This window comes from Spodoptera frugiperda, chromosome 9, assembly GCF_023101765.2.
Source record: "Spodoptera frugiperda isolate SF20-4 chromosome 9, AGI-APGP_CSIRO_Sfru_2.0, whole genome shotgun sequence".
Lineage (NCBI taxonomy): Eukaryota > Metazoa > Arthropoda > Insecta > Lepidoptera > Noctuidae > Spodoptera > Spodoptera frugiperda.
In genome coordinates, this window is record NC_064220.1 from 10,189,363 (window position 1) to 10,210,832 (window position 21,470).

Consider the following 21,470-nt stretch of genomic DNA (forward strand, 5'->3'; position numbering starts at 1 on the left):
GAGTATCAAATTTAATTTCATAACAATGTGTCGATACGACAGCTTGGTTGTAACATTGTCCGTAAACTTGGGAAGGGAAAATTATAAAACACGTTAAACTTAAACCGCGGCCATCAAACTAATACGCCTCAACACTTTTTGTACGGAACCCAAAAAAGGGATACGTATAATTTGTATTATTTTGATTGTGATGGTAGAAAATTGATGGTTGCCTCGAACGGTTATTATTTTTGACCCGGGTTGTTCCTGGAACCAAGGTCGTCTTGGACCACAGCCTTAGGCACCACAGATGAGAGGGAGGGGCAGCTTCCAGAACCTTTTTTTTACATAGACAACGTTGTTTTGATGTTTCGGTTGCTGGGAATACGGGTTATGGTAGCTTTGTTTAATGAACAATAATGATATGGTGCAGTAGACTCGAAGCCATGTTTGAGTACTGTCTAATGTGGACGGCGTACCAAAACCAGTTTGTCTACGAAATCGTTGAGGGCAAACTCAAAAACTTGAACGTTGTCGAAAAGAATATTTTGTTGCGTTACTTAAATATTTGCCTTGCTAAATTGTCGAACCTGCCTCAACGTTTTTGGCACAAAACATACATGACATAAAAGATGTCCGCTTTGAGTTCTGTTTAAGGCTTCTTTCCTGTGTGAGCCACCTCTGTCACCATTCTCGGAAACGGCTGATTACGGTCATTATCATTGCGCACTGACAAATGTCAACATACGCGGTTAATCTTGAAAGCAAGGCCCTAAAACAATGTCCGCGTCCTAATTTTTATGTGTTAATTATGTCAGTTAAAACAACATACATTACGACATAATAACCTTTAGAATTATTGGAATTGCTTCAGCCGTTCCTGAGTTTTGCGCTAACAACGCATTTAGTTATTCATTGTTTCAAATAAACAAGTACGACCTATCTAGACCATTCTGACTCGTGTTGGATGAGTCGTTAAAATAAAAAGCTAAATATTTATCAAGCATTATAATTCTATTTAAATATAACATAACAGGAAACACTGGCATTCCATAGCTCTTTATATAACTACTCATCTTTGACCAATGAGACAGAGTGGCTATACATGAACTTTGATAAATTCTCTATTTATAACATTGCTATTACATATTTACATCGTTGTACCTCTATATATTGTAATTAAAGGCTTCTATATACCTATTTGTGTTTGATACAAACTGCTCAGGTCTATCGAAAAGGGTTTTATTGAATACATTTTCTAAACTAGTAATGCAATAGAATAAATATGATATTAAAAATGCTTCACATTTTCATTTTTTTTTTTATATAAACCACATGAGAGGTTGTAAAGACCGTTTCAAACAAAAGGTTTTAAAACAAGTAGTTACATTGTTTATAACTATCAAAAATTGAACCATAAATACTACTTTTTAGGAAGCCTAGTCCAAGCTGAAGTCCAGAAGCCATAAAAACAGCTCTTCTTAAAACCATTTCTTCTAAAACAATAACGCCATTACGTCCAGAGGCGTCCAACTCCGTATCCACAAGAGAAACGGATAGCGATTAAACTGAACTGAGCACAGCAGCCAAGAGTCATCATTTTACTAAATTTAAAACGAAACAAACCGTCCATAAATAATAGTTATGATGCAGCCACCAAGTTACGCCGTAGACTGTAAGCAAAAAGTATTAAAGGTACGGACGACGAAGGAACACGAGGCGACGTAGCACGCACTTTATTTTATCAGACAAACGCAGTAATGGAAAATGATTCCTGGACTTTGATTTGTGATCCGTGAAGTTTTGTTTATGCTACTCGTTGTGTAGATCTTTCTATGGAAGTAAATGTAATGCTATGTGATTTTAATGGAACCGTCAGTTAATGCAATGTTAATGGGGTATGAATATTACATTCATCAGTAGCCTAAACCTGAATGGCTATGGTAAATTTTTTGGAGATGAATTTGGTGTAGCTAATGTTTTAACGTATAATAACTGCTAATGCAATGAATTAAGAACCGCACAGCAATAAATTACCGACGTTACATCCACAACAAATCATAATTTAAGTCATCGCGTGCAAGTAAATCACGCAAAACAAATCATTGTTTTAAACCCAGGTATTTCGCGTTACCTCAGATTTCCGACGGGACAGCAGCAGAGATACACATCTTTGGGCCGACAGTTTTTTATTACCGCTACAATGTTGCTGGTGATAAACGACACAACCGATAATTTATCAGAAGTATTGCTTTCAACCGTGGAATCCCGATCCGCAGTCGATTTGGGACTTCGAACAATTTTAATTGAAAAAACAGTAAAGCTCAAGGTGTCATGGAACTCTTACTTATTGATGCAATTAAAATTTTATTGAAAATATTTGTTTGTATTATAAAGTATCTATTTCTAACTTATTTTATTAAGAGACTCTTCAACGAAATGTTTTCCTAGTACGTGTAGATACGATGTCTCAACTTCTAGATCGTTATTTAGATTAATCAAATGGCAAACAAGCCCCCAGCCTGACATTTGATAAAGATTGTCCATCCTACGAAGAGGACGGGCAGCAAAACTACATAATATATTAATATGACACATAAGATACTTAATTTACTGAGGAGTAATCAGAGCCCCACGTTGTAGCGGTCCAGACATGCGATCAACCGGTTATAGGACTAGCCTTATCCTAATTGTAGAGGACTATTCCAAGCGAAGAAAATATAAAGCTTTTAAAAAGGTTATTTGAGGTTGAGTATAGTTTTATCAAATGTGGCTTTCTTAAGACGTCATATTCAGGCCGAAGACTCGAACATTTGCAATAAAATGCTGTTTTTAATGAATAAATTAAACAGGTCTAATACCAACATTGGAAACTCCACAGAAACCCCCCGTCTGTCGTAAGACATTTACTGGAATTCCAACATTATTGGAAATACAACGAATTCTTGTTAATCCAGTTTTCATTTTATTTATTGGCAGCTAAATGGGTATTTCATGTTAAACTGTACACTCATTCAACCTTTTATGTTAGGTCTAAAAGTATTAGTAATTAATAACTATTTAAAGAGGTACATTATATCAACTACTAGCCTATTTAAAATGTGCTCATTCGAATAAGGTATAAAATAATTCAGTTTGGGCATTAATTAACCATGATGCTATTGACGTTATCATCTATATGGAGTAACATAATAATTTTATTATAACTGTAGGTATAATTTATTCTATTAATATTTCCTGCTGTTGATTCTATACCATTTCTAGAAAATGACGAGAAATTGTTTACTGTACTAACGTTTGTATGATCTGCAATGACGCTCTCAGTGCTTTTGTTTTACGTCAAACTTTTATCGAACAATGCAAATATGGGTATGATGTGACGATGACTAAATGTTGGTGCATCATTGTTTATTTATTACTCATGTCGTAATCCCTTTTCATTGATCTCATTCAATGGCATTATTTCAGAACTAACCGTCATCAACTGGATAAGTTCAATAATTAAATTCGATAACTAAACTTAGAGTGAAATAAGGAAAACATCATCTACTGCTTACATCATTACATTTTTTGTTAGTAAATATTGTTGTTAGTATCAAAAAAATAAGTAACAAGGAAGGAAAACACAACGGAAAAATATCTACGACTTAATGCAATGGGACTTTTAATAACATAGGTGGACGACAGATTGAAGAAGAAAGAATAACAGTAGACTCCATAAATATTAATAAACTTAAGACATTATAATTATATTATTATTCTGCGAATATTGTAACGTAGTTCATTGTAACGCAGTTCACAGTGTGAACATTATCGTAATAATTACATATTATGGCTTCTGTATACAATGCGACATCATCTATTGTACCATTCATAACATCTCAGGTTGCAAGTCCAACATCTTTGTGCCTCATCAAACAATTTCTAACACTGACTCATGTACTTAAAAAACGTATTTCCAATACCCAAACAATACCTCAATTGAAAACGTTTAGAACAAAGAAAATTTCTATTCAACATTACTATTATCGGAGCACATTACGATAGACGATAAGCCGTTTTTAGAACACGTCAATCCTCATAAAATATGTTTACGCAATCAGAGTATTAGGTAATAAAGCAACATATGCGTGGAAAGACCGTACGACTCGCGTAAAATGTATGACGCCATTGATCGACATCATTTTGACTGGATTTAGAACTGTGAAGACTTGGAGAAAATTCTATAGAATATTTGACCAATCTTCATCATCAGCAGAAATATAAATTAATCTACCTGGCAAAAAATCAGGCTCCGGACAAACCCCAAAATATATTACTCGATCTGGCAAAAGATGGATTGTCCAGCGAGCGGTCAAAGCTTGCGACTAGTAGACTAACGAGCCACTTTAGATGTGTTATCTTTCAAAACTATTTGTGGGCTACCAAAATCCTCCGACATTTATGTAACCGAGCATCCGGCAGTCGACAGTCAATCAATGGATCCAATAAAATTTAATTCACTCTTTTAAAACAGATATTGCTGTAATAAGTAATAAATTTAATAATTTTCTCCTTGTGCTTCTCAAATTCATTATTTGTAACGAGATATTAGATAAGCGAGTTGCTAGTATCGAGAAGTACGCAATGCCTTAATTGATATTCCAAATATTAAATAACAACTTCATTGGGAATGCAATGAAAAAGTTCCTAATTTTATTTAAAAATGGATACCATGGTAAAATGCATGTAGTTGGTAATATAGCAATTAATAATAAAGTAAAATGAAGCTAGGATTTAATTAATATGCATAGATAATGATAGCAAATTAAAACGTAAATGCAATTATATTAAGCTCTGTATCCTGACTAGGTCTAAAAAGTCGTTCTGTATGCTATCCCGCGGCGTAGGTATCGCCCATCCCTAATTGGCAGTAATAACCATGACACAGAAATTGATGTACCTGCTAATTGGATACAGCCGATCTTGGTCTTGTCCATCGGAAATCGTAAAGAAGAACGTTGTCGTAAACTTGTCAGGTTGACAAGCTGGTCGGTGGTACACATATGTCTGTTGCAGCATCATGCATAAACTTTCTGGTGCTATTCCTTAACATGGAACTACGTTTCTTTATAGCCTAGCAGAGATTAGCATTTGAGTTTGAAGCAGAGCATCTGGACATGTAAACCTGTTTGTGGTTACAACTCTAACCATAAAAAACAAAATAAGCCAACATTGAAATTAATAATCCAGATATAAACGCTACACAAAATGATGGCCAGACACTAGCTGACCATAAAACAGGTCAACACGTAATTACAGTGGATGTACAATATCGCATAATATTATAATAAAAGGCCGCTGAGTTAGAAACGGGTCGTTTGTTAATGTAATGCAACGTTGGGCTACCGTTCGACTGGCTACCGCCCAGATAATATATTGATTCTAGATGCTGGCTTGATTATGATATATCTGCCGCTCGTATTACACGCCGCCTCGCCCTATACTGCCTTCGGGCTGTAAATTTACGAGGATGCGTGGGTTATTACGCCAATTTCATGGTCCATGGCCGGAGAAAATTTTGTTAACAAATTGCGCAGGTCATCCGATAGCTACTAAACTGAACAATATATCATTCACAGATATCACGTGGAAAGTTTAAAAGCATTATTTCAATATGTCCCATAATAAATGGTCGGTCTCGGAACGACTTGGAAACGATACATCTAGATAATATGCAAAGCGATTCTTCCATTTTTCATCGTAAACGCACCAGTGCACTAGGGAATTGATTAAATCCATTAAAATGCCGTCGGTATAAATCGTCTGGCTCTACGCATTTGTCATAAGAATCTAATGACATGTATTTTAATCTCTATGCTAGCGTAACTTCGCTTCAGTGTAGGCAAATTTAAATATTTGATTATGATCTATGGTAGTGAAATACTTGGATGGATTACGACGCTTATTGATATATTTTTGATCTTTAGCTTCATAACCCGCAATTCGGACTTGCATTGAATTTAGTTGATGAGAAATTATTTTCCTATCTCCATACATTTCTTTATTAGATTTCTTACCATTTCATTATGTATAGTTTCAATAGCTCCAAGTCCTGTTACTTCTCAGTCAACCGTATCATCTTTCTCCATCGACCTGACAGTCTCACAAAGGACCAACGAACAAATCCCCCCCTTCATATTCAAATAACATTTCCAATCCTTTGCAGTCATTAAAACACGTGCATCAAGCAGTCATACCATTGGAATGTTCAGAATGGGGATCAGTTGTACAATAAAAAGCTTGAAAGTACTATACGATGACAGAACGTCCAGCGGTAACATTTATTGTAGCGTTTTATTCTTTAAACATTTCTTACGTCAAATTAAAATTTCGTGTTTGTTGTCTGGTTGGAGTGTCATTGTGATGGTTACCTACGTCCACTTCTTCTTTACGTAATGATTAATCATTGTACAGGATTATTCCATCTTGTTTATCCTACTCGTGTTTTCCTACTCCAAAGTTGTTGCGGAACTTGGCAAACATTCCGATCAAAATGTGAAGCGTCATTTTCAACCTGACCAACATTAAAAATGTATTTTAAGATACTTCCTTCCCAATTACGAGTACGCCATTTTTTTTACAATATAACTTGGTAAACTTATTTCGACTTTCGTCCCATATTTTTCCTGCAAACTTAAGTGTCTTGTGCAATCAAATATAAAAAGGCTTTTGTTTAAAATCCACAGTTTTATCGTTGGCTCGTATAAAACATGTAACGGCCATAACATTAACGAGTAAAGCCATCGTTATCACGAGAATGTTGGAATTTTAAGAAGTACCTTTCGATACAGTCGCGTGGTCCAAGATGTTTCACCCGGTAGCGTTTTAAAATTCACCTTGTAATCGTGAATGAATATTTTCGGGCCCAAAGTTGTGGTAATGGCTCGCAAGAGAAATGTGATCGATACATTCGAGATAAATGAAATATGGGAAACGTAAGTTTTATTTTACGAGCTGATTCGAGGCGTGAGATAGGTCGACATCAAAATTAAACTGAATTTGCTTTTTAATTAAGCCGTTTTGGTTAATCCTCGTATTAAAATGAGGGCAGTGAAATAAATTGTGAACAACGTTATTTTCAACGTGTACACACCAGAATGTGAGCCATGTTTTAAAATTCCATTGGCACTTAAGCCTGGTATTAAAATCCGATTGTCATAAAACGACTTGTATAAATCTATAAAAATGTTGACGGCACTCGGGTCGTTGGGGTCACGAGCATATCGCATTCCACTCGACAATACTTGTAACATATATTTATCTTGGACGAGATCTACTTCGAAGTTTTATGGGAAAATTCCAACATAGTTGATATGTTACGTTTATTGACTACTGACGTAAGCTGCTTTGAGTTTTGTAATTATCTACGAGACAGAATTACTGTGTCAACGTTTATGAGAAATAGTTTACGAACCAGTAGTTTAGTGTCTTCGTTTCTATCGTATTCTTTAGCGTGATCATAATCATTATCTTTTGTTGTTTGTGTATTCAAAGAATCAGAAACAATGTTTATTAAATCAATACAAATGTGTATCCATGGGCGACTCCCCTTCATTAGATTTCCTGGTTTAAATAATGCGCAAACCTTTGAAAATATTTTGTTACGATTTACACTATAATACATATACACGTGTTAATATTGCGTGTTTTATGCAAATTGAAGGACAATGTATGAGTAATATGAGCCGGTATGCGAGAACAATGTAAAATAAGTTAAATGACATTGAATTATCCACCAGAGCGCCGAGGATGCCGTACAATTCAAAAGAGGATTCTTAACGTCCAATTTACATGGACCGGTATTTTTAAATATTTTAAAAATAATTATTACATACGTGCAGGCTACTGTAGATAAATTACTGGTTGTTCTTTGCCCAATAATTGTAGGCTGGGGGTATGAACAGAAATGTTGCGCTAATATTATACCTGTTTGGCGCATCTGGTTCGTCTCTTGGAAGATTTAAGAGTGTATCGGAATTTTCTGGGAGTGTTTTGGATTTTCTCTCTTTATTTTTGTCTGAGTTTATTATTATACTTACATTTTTAGCAATAACTTTGGTGTGATGCAACGTTCTGTTAATGTTTTCTAAGTTTGGATGTTTTGTTGTATGAGGAATGCTAAAGTTACCCCAATATCAACATTCAGGCCCAACCCTAGTCGTAAACCGAAGAATTCTCTTGATAAACATTCCATGCGTTATTTTAAACCAGTGACATTACCACACTCTTTTGACCCGATGCTTTCATGCTTCATTATAATTATAGACGCGTTCCTAACTTTTTAAAATGTTTTTTCTTCATCGTGCGCATAGGCCGGTACAGTTAATGACACCATCTGTCAAAGATGTATGCAGTTAAAGGTCAGACTTGTCTATTCGATTATTCTGATATTTCGTTACATAGTGTATAAAGAAATTAACATTTTCTTTGTTGAAATTAAGTGTAGTAATTGTTTTTTTCACATACTCTATTATACTTAATTCTCTAGTCATGCTAGACTACGTATTTGTTTAGCCCGAGGCCTTTGATGATCTGCTATTATTACACGGAGTGAAAGTAAAGCTTTTTATAAGTTCCTTATTGAACGAAATGTGAAATGGTAATTAATTATGTAATGTTACTATCTCTTAAATTGTGTAATTACATTGCTTATTAAATATAGATTACGAGGCGAATGAAGTGGCTTCTACACTTGCTTGATTTATAGTTAATCTAGAATGCATCATTATAACATTCAGTTGATCAAAATGACATCCAAACTTGAAAATTCCTAACAGTATTACTTGGAATTTAAATCTCAAAATTACTACATAATAAGATTACTAAAAGGACATCATAACTTATTGATAGCTGCTTACACGGTGAATATCTCAAAGCTGGTAGTTAATACAAAGGAACATTTAACATTATCTAATCTCAGCGTAACTCGGTAGTCGAAACACATTGTCCTTTTTAAATCTCAGTCATAAAATAAAACAAGTTTGACGTGGTACTCAGGGGCCGGCCCTCCGATGATGTAAATGAACCAGTAGTTGAAATCAAGAAAGTAGAAGTATTAAATATTAGAATTTGAGAGACCAAGAGTGTTAAACTAAAGATTTTATGATTGGCTACTTAATGCAAGTGTTCAAAATGATTTAAAATATGATTATGAATTGACGTTGAATTAAAATGATGAATTACTAATTGACGTTAAGTCTCAAGTAAAGCCTAATAATGAAATTAATAAAACCATGCATTGTTTTATTCCTGATAATGATACCAATGATATTGCCCGATCAATATGTGAAGTGACAGACAATATTGAAGAAGTGCATTCTTTACATTCCACTACTAAAGTAAAAAATAACGATAAAACAAAAAGAAATCCATGTCCTATCTTATTTGTATTCACCCACATGACATGTCGGTCGTGCATCAACGATGGAATGCGTGCTCCAATCATAAGCGGATGACATGAATCCTGCCGTCACATTTTTAAGTAACACTCTAAAATGTTTCAACACGAATTGAATTATGGACATTACACTTTTACATGACTATCTCTTGAGTCATAACTTCATTTTGGATTCGGATTCCATTAGTCTTTAAGAGAATTTCAGTTTTCGTTTTTGAAACGATTGGTGTCTGAAGTTTTTTTGTTAACCTTTGGTCGAACGAAGATTTATTAAAAAAATATCCTACGTAAGTCCAGCTTGAACCTAAATGGTGAGTTGATGGCTATAGGTCCATAGCAACACGTACAATAACGCGGGCAGGGCTGAAGGACGGGGAAGGCTGTCCCGGCCCGTCCTCGACCCGGCGAGCGACCTCAGCGCGTGCGCCCATTGTTTCACCGCCCGGCTAATGTTACACCCGTCGTAAACTTGCGTGCGCGCACCGTGACCAACGCTCCCACTCAACGTGGACACATTTTCACATTTTACGAATTTGCATGCCTGTTTTTCCAGTAATCTGAAATTATTAAACTTGGTTCAGGATGCCGTTAGTTGACTTTAAAGCTGTTCAGTATCATGTTGCTAAGAGCGTTCTGTGTTAGGCTTTACATCCCGGGTTGTATTATGAATTGACAGATATTACACTATTTTTAACAATCCTTCAACATTACCTATCCAGAATGAAATGAATGTTCAATAAGTCAGTTTTACTCCACATGCCCCACATATTACCTCTCAAGCAGTATTTTCGCGAACGAAATTCCTAAGGATTCTCATTCTTGCTTTTTTTGCACGGGCATATCAATCTGGATGTTAATCGGGCGAGTTCGTGTCGTCCCGGCGTAGGTACTTCGTGCCCACACGAGCTGGCTGCTCGTAACCTGAGATTGTTTTCGAAGCGGGAGACGCGTGCGCACAGGACGACCTCCGCACTGGACCTTGGAGTAGGGTTACCCAAGTGTTTTTCTTAAAACTTCACTTCAGCTTCGTTAATAAAACTTTTCTTCCAGAATACATCTTTTGTAACAAAATCAATTCGTGACTTAGCCCTAAAATCTAAAGCTTTAAAATTTTTAACTGGTTCTTTTAAACAATTTGGAAATTTCAGATTCGATTTGTGCACGACGTTAGTGTGGCTAAATCTTTTGTTTGGTAACCCTACATTGAATACTCACGCAGTCGCAATTATGTGTATTCATGCTTTTAACCGCGTTTGCGTTACGCGAGCTATGCGCATGTGGGCAGTATTTAGTACAACAATATGAATAAGTATAAACTTGAAACGTACACAAATAATACCACGAAGTATGTCCTTAATTCTGGATTTACTCGCAGCCTTTTATAGGCCTTTACTTCCTACGCATTTGTAAGATTACCTTCCTTCAACATTTCCTGCAAAAAATAATGGTATTGATCACCAAACCGAAAGATATCTACTTAATCATGCTGTCATTATGGTTTTATTGAGGCTTCAATTGCTAAAATCTCTTTAAGACTGTTACTAGTTGATTAGTATAGTTAAAACATTTCCTCCTTTCACGTATCGAACCACATTCTATGCATTACCGACCCGGATCAATCGTAGATCTATCAACATCTTCAAGTGGGCAGTTACAACGACCTCATAAAGGGATGCTTAACGCGTTGCCTCGGGTTATAGTATTTGTCCGTCTTCGTGCTTACCTACTAAAGGCACACGCGTGATTTACGAGCTTGTTACCTATAGTGTAATTTACCTGTACCAAGTAAATTGTAATTCTGTTGATTTTCTATTTTCGTTGAGCAAAATTGATGATCGTGGAAGTGGTGTTCCAGGAGATCAATCTTTGGCTATACATACAACAATTATGTGTTTACGTTACACTGGAGGTAATTTAGTGGCTGATTCTTAGAAAGCTTCTTTTTCAAAATAAAAACTCGCCTAGGAATGTCCATCATTTAACTGAAACTCCCGCGGGTTTTTTCCTTGCGTCCTCGTCTCTAGCAGACGTCGGTGCGTTCTTCCACACAACGGCGGTGCCTGTGCTATGAACAAACGTATTTATTGTATGGATGGCACGCGAATTCCTGGAACTCACGATTCCCATCCACGACAAAGGATCTCTGTGTTTTTTTTTTCAACCATTTCTCACGAGGGTGTTCGCCGGTTTGTTTTTTTTTTCAACAAATTCCAGAAATGTTTACGTTATGAAGGTCGGAGGTAGATCTGCATCCCAACCGAGTATTTTTGTTTTGTTTCTCCTTTTTTCTTTGTTAAATAAGTGCTAAGTGTTTTTCGTTGGGATTGTGCCGTTTGTTGCCTGGTACTCAGAACTATTCGTACGATTCTTACTAAACAATACGATTAGTTATGGAGAAATACCTGCTCTTAAAATTACTCTTCCAAATGTATCAATATGAACAGGTATAGAAGTAGCGGTAACTATCAAAATGTTATTATAAATTATGGAAGTACCTATACCTACATAGTTGGTTAAAACGTCCGCCAACCTTTGTAAGGACAGTGATGAATGTCATTTCATAAAGTTTAGTGCGAGCAATTATCTAGTAATAGCCACTTTGCCAGCGGACTGGCGTTCCAAGCTGATAGGTTGATTACTATAAAAATATTTATGGAATTGATAATAGGCGTATACTATGAAATGAATTTTGTAATAGGGTACACTGAACCGTGTTAGGAGTTAAGCAGATTTCTTCGATTTCAACTCTTTAATATTATTCTCTTTTAAAATTACCAGTTTGCTTAATGTTTTGTGAAATGTAGGCCAGTTGAATGATGTTAGATAACTATTGTTTAAGATTTTACTGTTTCTAAGAAATGCGTAATCGATTTGCTATACCTTGTACAAAACATTTGTAAGAATTCTTTACGCGGTGACATTGTATGACGTTATTAATCCTATTTCAGTCGTCATTTATACTTGTTAAAGTAAACTTGAACAAAATCTCGTTGTAAATAAAGTTGCCGCGTCTGCGCGCGAGTGAATCTATGGCGCATTCCACGCCCGTAACACCGGGAGCGGTTGGACCCAATAATAAGAATATGAGCGTAAAAAACGAATACGTCAAACCGCGTGTTTCGTGCGCCCGCGCGCCTCGCCCGCCCCTCCACCGCCTTCTGTCATATTATTTTTTTACCATCGTTTTTTCTTTTCCCCCTGGAAGGATAATCGTGTATAACGCTAGACCGCATTCGACTCGAGTTTATTAATATGAATATTCGGTACATTCTTCTCTTTGTGTGTATGTCTGTATGTATGATGGATGAGATTAAACTCGCACTCGTGTGAATGCATGTCCTTGATTTTTTTTTCTTGTATTGATAGTAAGTAACATGTCTTTTTTTGTTCAGCTCTTACAAGATACAGTCGTTTTTGTATATTTTATTTTCCTCGTGAATTTTATGGTGTCCACTTTTAATAACGTTTACGGGGAATTGTCAATTAAAATTCCTGTGTTATCCGACATTTGACACTTGCGATAATAAAATTCATTTATATTGAATTGTTATGATGCTGAAGTAGGTTATTAGACTTTAGTACTGTTGTTTGGTAATTCGATATCTGATTACCTTATTAAAAAGTAATGTATTCATAGTAAAATAATTTATTTTCTTTCGTTGAATGGAATTATAATAATGTGTTTAATGTATCGGCAATTTTCGTCTCTACGTTACTAGCACAGATAGCGGTGCTGTTAAGGCTTCGACTTTGACGCGAGTGGTCGTGAGTTCGATTCTGGCATGGTTCCACAGTCAGTGCGCTATGTAGCTACTGTCTTCTAAGAACATGCAACAGTAACATGTGTGTCCTCTCTTCAAGGTTTCTTCTACTATAGAAATTGCCTTAGTAGGACACATATGACATTTTATTACTCAACTTTTTATTTTTTTCCCTTCACAAACATTCATATCACTTTTTGTAATTTTTATATGTCGCTTACAAGTATGTTTCTGCTTCCATTCCAAGTATAAACCAATTATGTATACTATTTTAATAACAAATATGTTTATTTATTTAAAACAAGGACAATATTTGCGTAAATATAATGTTATTGGTATGCTAATAAATGACTAAATGAAATTAATAATTCTATATCTGTTTTCTTCTTAATAGGCATTATTATGTATAAAATATAGGTAATATAATTGTTATTTCCGTCGTGTGTATTATTTATAGTAATATTTATTAGTAATTCGGTATTTATTAACTTTTTTATAATAGATTTTATACCTATATAAAACAATGAATTTTCGTAGTCGTGTCGGTCGCGTCGCAACAGCGTCTTATTATGTTGTAATAGTAATAATTTCTGTAATATGGTAATGTCGGTGCATGCCCGTGGGCTTGCTTCTTGCAGGAGATTGCTCTCGGAGGGGCCCGTGGCATCTCAGCCTTCGGAACGCGAAGACATGTCCACATTTATTATTATTCACATAATTTTTCATTCTAATCCGCACATCTGGTAAAAAATGTAAATATACATAATACAATGGCCTTATCGACATTTTATTATAATTATAAATGTTTATATAATATATTATAATGTATAATCGCGACTCTTCTCTCGATATAACCACATTATATTCAACGTAAACAACATTGAAGCGTAGTCTCGGACACCTGGTTTCTTACCTTGTTTTATAAAAAGGTACATTTTTATCAGAAAATCAGCAATTTGTTAGTACGGAGCAACAATAGCGTAGGAAAGTTACACGGCTTGTCCGGTCTATGGTCATCGGAACGCCGAAGGGAAGGCAGGCGTGAGGCATCTCAGGAATTTTAATCGTATCCAAGTCTCCGGCCTCCGCTCGCTATCCGAAAGCAATAAAAACAAAACTTGGAGCCCCGACCAACGTGAATTTTGGATATGGCCTGCCAGTATCTAGCAAGACCTTCGGATTCACTTGTTTCGTGAACGTCCATTGTTTTTATCTAGCGTTCAATTCAGAAAAAATGTTCCGTATTGTTCCATCATGCTAATTCGAAAAATAATTAGATGAGCATGCTTTAGAATTAAAATATATTATTGTGTGAATTGGTTTGGAGCAAAAAATTAGGAAATAATTTTTCATCTTCTTGGTTTATCGTTACACGTGTAGCACTTAATGTTATTAAATTAATAAATAGATATTTTCGAGAGGGAAGAAAACTCGAATGTGTCGGTCGTTTACAGCAGATAGGCAACGAAAAGAAAAAGACGTAAAATTAGTTCCGTAGGCTGCAGGTGTGATAGAGACAGCTATATAAGTAAACGTGTATAAGAAAGAGAGAGATGCAAGTATGGTAGAGTGAGTCGAAAAGCAACCGGTCCAGGGTAGGCAGATGCTCTCACTAGAAACCCCCACGGCAAACTTACAGATTCCAACAATAAGAAAATAATTATTAAAAACAATTCCTGTTAAACCTTTATCCAGATTCTGAGTTTCGCATGGGAAATAAAATTACCTCACGATGCCTATGTATGGGGGTTTATCTCATACACACTCTTGGTTACAGCCTGGGTATGTTCTAGTCTAGGTACTAAATCTCACACTAAAAGATTTTGTTGATATATAACTCAAAGGCCTACATGAAAGGGTTCTGATGAGGCTAATCCTGCCAGGGTTGGTAAGTGCCGGATGGTGAAGGGGAAAGAGAACTGTAGGTTCTACTGTTATTAAATCATGATGATTTTCATTACTAGAGATTTTATATACTAGTCAGTACGTGGTGTAGTTTACCTACGTACAGTTCGTGATGGTATGTGCTTTATTAGTCTATACATATCTTATCAGTTTTAACTTAAAACTAAACCATTCACGTCACGACATCGCCTCATAGTAAGGAGAAAATTGGCCTGGTTTTAAGATTCTTCATTCAGAAAAGCATGACACTACCTCAGGGTATTAAAATGTTTAATTCAAATCTTAGAATTTAGTCTAATGCATTAGAGAAAGCATTATCTAGCACCCAAATACTAAGTTAATAATGATAGAATAATGGAATATTTCTTCAGTAATGTACAGTAATACGAATTCAGGTCTAGATTCCTTTCCATCATAATCACACCTAATTTGTTGACTCACACTAATTTCGTGCTCTTGAATCTCGTATAAAACGAAATTCCTACGAAAATCGAGTTCAGTATAAAAACTAGTTATTGTAGATACATTATCCGTGTTATTTTCGTCATTACCTGAATTTTTACCGGTATTTGTTAGCAAAAAAACATATGGTGCTATTAGTCGTAGGTACATACCGCACGGAGGAATGTTGGCACCGTACCAAATTACCTGTCTGTACACCATCAACTCGTTAACGTTGAGTTTTATGAATTAAATTGTCTATGTTGTAGCCAGCCGAGAGAGCGTTATACTTATCCCAAGCTAATACTCGATAACATTGAATTTTAATGGCTCCCGAACAAAAGACCATAACAAGAATACATTTATGGAAGAACATTTTTAAAATGCTTGCATTGTATTCAATTCATGGTATGATATTCATAATGTATTTTACATAAAATCACATTGCAGAACAACGTGTTCGCGTGTCTATTGAAAAATCAAACATGCGCGCACATGTGTGGCTTTAGAATTATGCGGTTAGTTAGATAGAAAAAATGCAAGGTATTCCATCGTACCAGCGTGAGAATAGCTCCGCTGCTATGGCATCGATCGAAAAACACTTTACGTGAATTCACTTGCTTTTAATTTTTTTCTCACTTCCGAGGCTCAGGTCAATACGAAGGCTCGGAGTCGGGACGGGATTGCAAATGCGTGTAAAGGAATTCCGGAACAAAAATGTGCGCGTCTACCTGCAGCCGGCAGATGCGCCCTGAGCCCCCGCTCCCCGCCCCTCGCATGCCGCCATTAAACCATGTAAATTGATTACGTGGAAAATCTGAGAAAATCGCGCGCTAAGTACTGCAGGCGCGTGACCGCTACATGGCCAGTGTCACATGTGAAATTGCTCGGCTTTTTTGCATTCCGCAGCGCTGTTGTCGACGCGGTCATCCTTGGATTGCTGCGATTACGATTGTTTATCGCCGCCTAGTTAACGAGCCTAAGCTGATTCCGAATAATTAAACAACTGTTACGTTTAGGGTTGCCACTTTATAGCTTACTATTACTAAGAACATTAACTGTTGTGAGCTTTTATGGTAGCAATGAAGCAGGTAGACTAGCTGCGGATGTTTCTTTAATTTATCTTGTAGATTGAATTAAATCAGTATTGCCAATTTTGACTTCTTTAGAATTTAAATAGTCGCTACCAAATATGCGCATGCAATTTACGTGCCTTACTTTGGGAATTAGACATTCCTGGGCAGAGTTAAGCAGAGATTAGAGGCAATCCTTTAAATTATACTGAATTGATTAAAATCCAAATCATAAAATTAGGTATGTGAATTATTTCGCGTGAGGGGATGAGGTCAGTGATGGTCCGTTAGTAAGTCTCCGCGCGCCGACACCTCGGCGGGCCGTGCGTTTCGATTCGACGAACTTATTACGACAGATGGCCGCGGCCCGGGAGGCGGGAGCGCCCGCGGACCCCGGCCCTTCGGAGAGATCGACCTCCGAAATGCGCCCGAGATTGCATTCTTTCGGCGGCGCGGGCGCATTCCACTGCGCGCCATCCGAGCTCCGCGCGCCCGCGCCAGTCGACGCGCGCCCTTTTGGGGGTTAAGATGTGTCCGTTGCGGCGAGCGCTCACTATGTGGTCCCAGCCGCCTCCCCCAGAACCCGAAACGCAGACGGTCCGCGAGCGCGCGCACACCTGGTGCCGCGGTTGTTTCGGCAGCCGACAACTTGCGCGCATGGTGCGCCGGCCGCCCGAGTACGGCGTCCGCGTCGACCCGACGTCCGTCCAACCCGCCGGCTTGCGCGTGCGCGACGAACCCCAGTACCAGAACATCGACGAGATGCGCAAGCGACCCGAGTACGCTAACCTCGACGAGATAAGTCGCGAGTTCGGTTACCGGCTCTGCCCCGAAGGTCAGAACCTCGAGGACGAAGCTATTTACGAAAACATACTCTCAGTGCGTCAGATCCGTTCCGCGGAAGTGCGTTTAGTGCCTGTGTCTGAAGTGGCGTACTACGAAGGTCAAGGTTACGTGGCTACGCAGGTGCTCAGCAGGAATGGGACCTTCCCGCAGTGTCCTCCACACACCTGGAGCCGTCTGCAGCAAGCATGCAGGCTCAATGGATCGCTGCGGCTTTTCACTGTAAATGTCACTTGTTTCTCCACTCGAAATATGTACTCATTACACCAAGCATTTGACGTCATTGCTTCGAATACAATGTTCATATCTAAATAATGATTTTTTAGAGAACAGGATATAACCGTACGATGTTTCGTTGATGTTTTTACACGGATTCCAAAGTAAAAAAGTCATTGCCCAACTCATAATACCGTATTTAACGTTGGGAGCAAAAAATGCCTGTTTCGGTATTCTGATCTAATGACTCGTTAATTTTGTATGTGACTTGATGAATTTAGTATGGACTTGCGAGGTATTTTAACTTTATCTTTGAGAATTCTTAGTTAATTATTGGGTTCCATTATTATTTTATGATGTTCGCATTCTAGCACATGTCTAATCTTGGTTGTATAGAACTTTTTTGCTATAGTAAAGTTTGTTTTAGTTGCTAACACTATATTTTACGGTTTTGTTAAATATTGAAAGAGCTGTTGAACGATGACTGGCGGATAACACCTCTAGATATGTCCATGGACGTTTAACCATCGATGTAATAAGATAATTTTTCACAGTCAATCAAACATTTAATAGTTATAAAACTTGACGGGGAACATCTTCGAGTACTACCAACCAGTAGCGATATAATTAACTTTTTATTATGCACCTTTGTCTCGTAATTCAATCAAAATTTTTATGTTGCCAACAAAAACTTACCTCTGTGGAACTCATCAACATAATAGCGTACCCTTTTAAAAACAAATGAGCTCCGATGAACTCTGATTTTTATCTTTAAAAGAAATTAAATGGTTTAGGCACTTGATTACTCTTGGAAATTGATTTTTAAAGTACAACAATGGTTTTGGTGTATTGGTAATCTTTATATTTCTATAGTTTATGTTAGCATTACTTGGGTTCTACACTATACGGGGTGTAAACGGAACGCTCCCGAACGCTGCTAATAGGTGATGTTAAAAAACTAAAAATTAAGGAATTAAATGTTCATTTTATGTAAAATACTAGTATGCTTAAGACTGAAAATATGAATAAAGGGAAAACTGAAACGATACAAATTATAATAAAAACAAAAGATTTTTGCAGCGTTTTTCGCCCTGTATATGCGCACATCCTTCGTTTCAAGTTTAGTATTCTATAGGTTAGTCTAGTCGTTCGATTTAACACATTTAAACCAAAATTTTATATCATGAACTTGTTATTTGGCAGTTAAGTGTTAATAAGAAAAAATCTTGATCATCCCACCTCCATATTTATAGTTGTACATAATATACTTAGCTATAAATCATCCCTTCATCACTTTAATCTCTTGATAACCAAATAAAAACAGCAAGCTCTATCTATATGAAAAAATATGCAGTCTCTCACCACAGAACTAAAATAAAAAGAAAGAAAAATATGGTGAAGCCACAGGCATTTCAACTTGGAAATTATCACCCTCATTATGTATTATCATATGACAATGTTTCCAATTATATTATGGTAATGTTCACGTCGAAAACTAGCTGTTGATACGAATTCCAACGTCTAGAAAATTCTATAGACATATTTGTACCTGCCTTTATTCCTTAACTTGGTATCATTAGTATTGTTATTATGCAAAAATCACAGTTTAGGTACTCACGTAAATTAATGGAGAAAAGATCTACTAGTTTACGTGAAGTAAACTCAATCAGTCGAAACTAGTAGAGCTTTTCTCCGTTAATTTACTTGAGTAAACCGTGATTTTTAGTTAATTTAGTATGTCTCACGATCGTTATTATAAAAATATAGTATTGTTATTTTCGAAAAACCTACTTCAGTCTAGCATAGATAAACTGTTAACTGACTATTGTCCCTTTACTAAAATTGAGCTACCTGCAACATTCCATTGTTAAAAAAATCCTCAAGAATTTTAAAAATTTCACTGAACAATACGTTTTTACAAAACGTCTTTTGCTTTTTATTCATCACGTTACCATTACGATCACGTCACTATACGATTCGACACTATCCTCTTCTGTCTATAATACATTTTAATCATAAACTCCAATTTCTTTTGTATTTCTTGTGATATTAAACCGTTCTTCTCTTTTTGTCTACAGGCGAAGAAGGAGATGTACGATGTAAAGAAGCAGAGGCTGTGTTTAGCCCAGGATGAGTACAAGCATTTGAACAATGCGCTCTCCACGCTAGCAGCCTCTAGAACTAGTCGTAAGTATAATAAATCATTTAAGAATCTACAGAATTTTGCAACAATTTGTCCTATACTAAATAGTTCTTTAAACCGATAATGCTGGCAAAGCATTTTGTAACATATTGTGTGTTATCTTAAATACCATATTCTTTAAAGTTATGCTTGAATGTTTGTAGTAAGAGTAAGGCTTAATAAAGAAAAAATATTAATACACAGTTATCATAACAACATATCTTACTGGTTCATAAAATAAAATGTTATAGCCTCCTCCATTGATCATATCCAGAATGCTTCTAAAATAAAACAACTGAAGCTCGTAGTCTTAAAAAGTTTAATCGTACTATCTTCGTTGGAACCCTCATTTCAATGTCGAACCCTGAGCAGATTAGCGTCATCACTCGTATACTGCACTGATGGTAATTTGTAATCAATACAAAACTACTTAATATCTACATTTGCATACACTCAAGATGATTACGCAGATAAATTGAAATTCTTTCATACTACTAGAGGTCCGCTCAGTGATAAAAAACAATTTTCTTCAAGTTATGAAATAGTAATTGCTTTATTCCGAGCCCCAATCACAATAAAATTAATGTGGAATGTTAATTATAATGGGGGACTAAGGGCTGCTTTGTATTTGTTTACTAGCGTTAAAAAATGTGCCGACCTTCTTCGAGATAATTAAACTGGTTATTGGACCAGTATTCTTATACTTTTTCTGTAAGCAATTTCAATATTTCTGTCAAATGTTTCGTCCCCAATGCATACTTACGAGTTCCATTTTCATTTGTCGATGAAGCTTATACACTACAGTGTACGAAGCTTTATTTTTATCTGATTCCATAGATAGTGTCCACAATTTATAGCAAAAAAACTTGCCCCTTAATGTTTATACACCGTGTCCGTTTATTGAATGTAATTTCGTATTTTATTATAGTCCAAGTCGACGACGTTATTATTTTATTCCTACGTTTTATTTTGTCCAGCTTTGATCACGACAATTTATTTATGTTTGTTTCTTGACGCTCAATACTTAGTTGCGAATGTTTGTTTATTTCTGTAAATTAAAAACGTACGTCCAAATGGTGGCCACACACTACAGCTCTTGTAGATTCTACTATGTAGTTAATTGGAACACCTGTGTGTTGGCCGAGCGTCGTTTTAGTCCTTTTGGATTTCTTGGTTTATTTTTGAACTTTATTGATGGTGCTTGGTAAATGCCAGTGTGAATAAATTGCTTCGTACTTAAGATAGCGTTTTCTATCGCAGTGTGTTCATCAACGACGTCGATGACGACGACGTCCACCACCTCCCGACATGACCCGGAGCTTCTGAGGTCGGAAGTGACGCAGGCGCGCGGCCGGGTCGCCCAGCTACGCAAGGAGCTAAGGCAAGCCCGAGCTGAAGTCGCCAGCGCACGTCGCGGAGTTGACACGCTTGCAGAGTTAGTATGCTTGTGCTGGAATGTTCTTACTCTTAGATGGAGAAGTCAGGTGGAAAGTCTAGATGCAGCAAAAGGTGAGACCTAAGTTTGCATGATTGTGAGAATCTAGGACACATTGGACCACAATAATTGTAAGTATAAGAAAGTGAACGTGTTTGCTCCGAATGGCATCCTTTGAGTGTTCGTGTGGAGTTCA

General features: G+C 36.6%; 1 protein-coding gene across 5 annotated transcripts in view; it reads left to right on the forward strand.

Moving 5' to 3' along the window:
* Window positions 1-21,470, forward strand: part of LOC118271277 (protein kibra) — a 61,742-nt gene that overhangs the window by 26,515 nt on the left and 13,757 nt on the right. For 2 of the 5 annotated variants that reach the window (XM_050696086.1, XM_050696085.1), the window contains exons 4-5: window positions 19,736-19,844; window positions 21,100-21,274. In XM_050696086.1, coding sequence (XP_050552043.1) covers window positions 19,736-19,844; window positions 21,100-21,274 — 284 coding nt within the window. Of the gene's footprint in view, window positions 1-17,099; window positions 17,664-19,735; window positions 19,845-21,099; window positions 21,275-21,470 lie in introns of those variants that run through there. The other 3 variants (XM_050696088.1, XM_050696087.1, XM_050696084.1) reach the window with 3 other exon arrangements.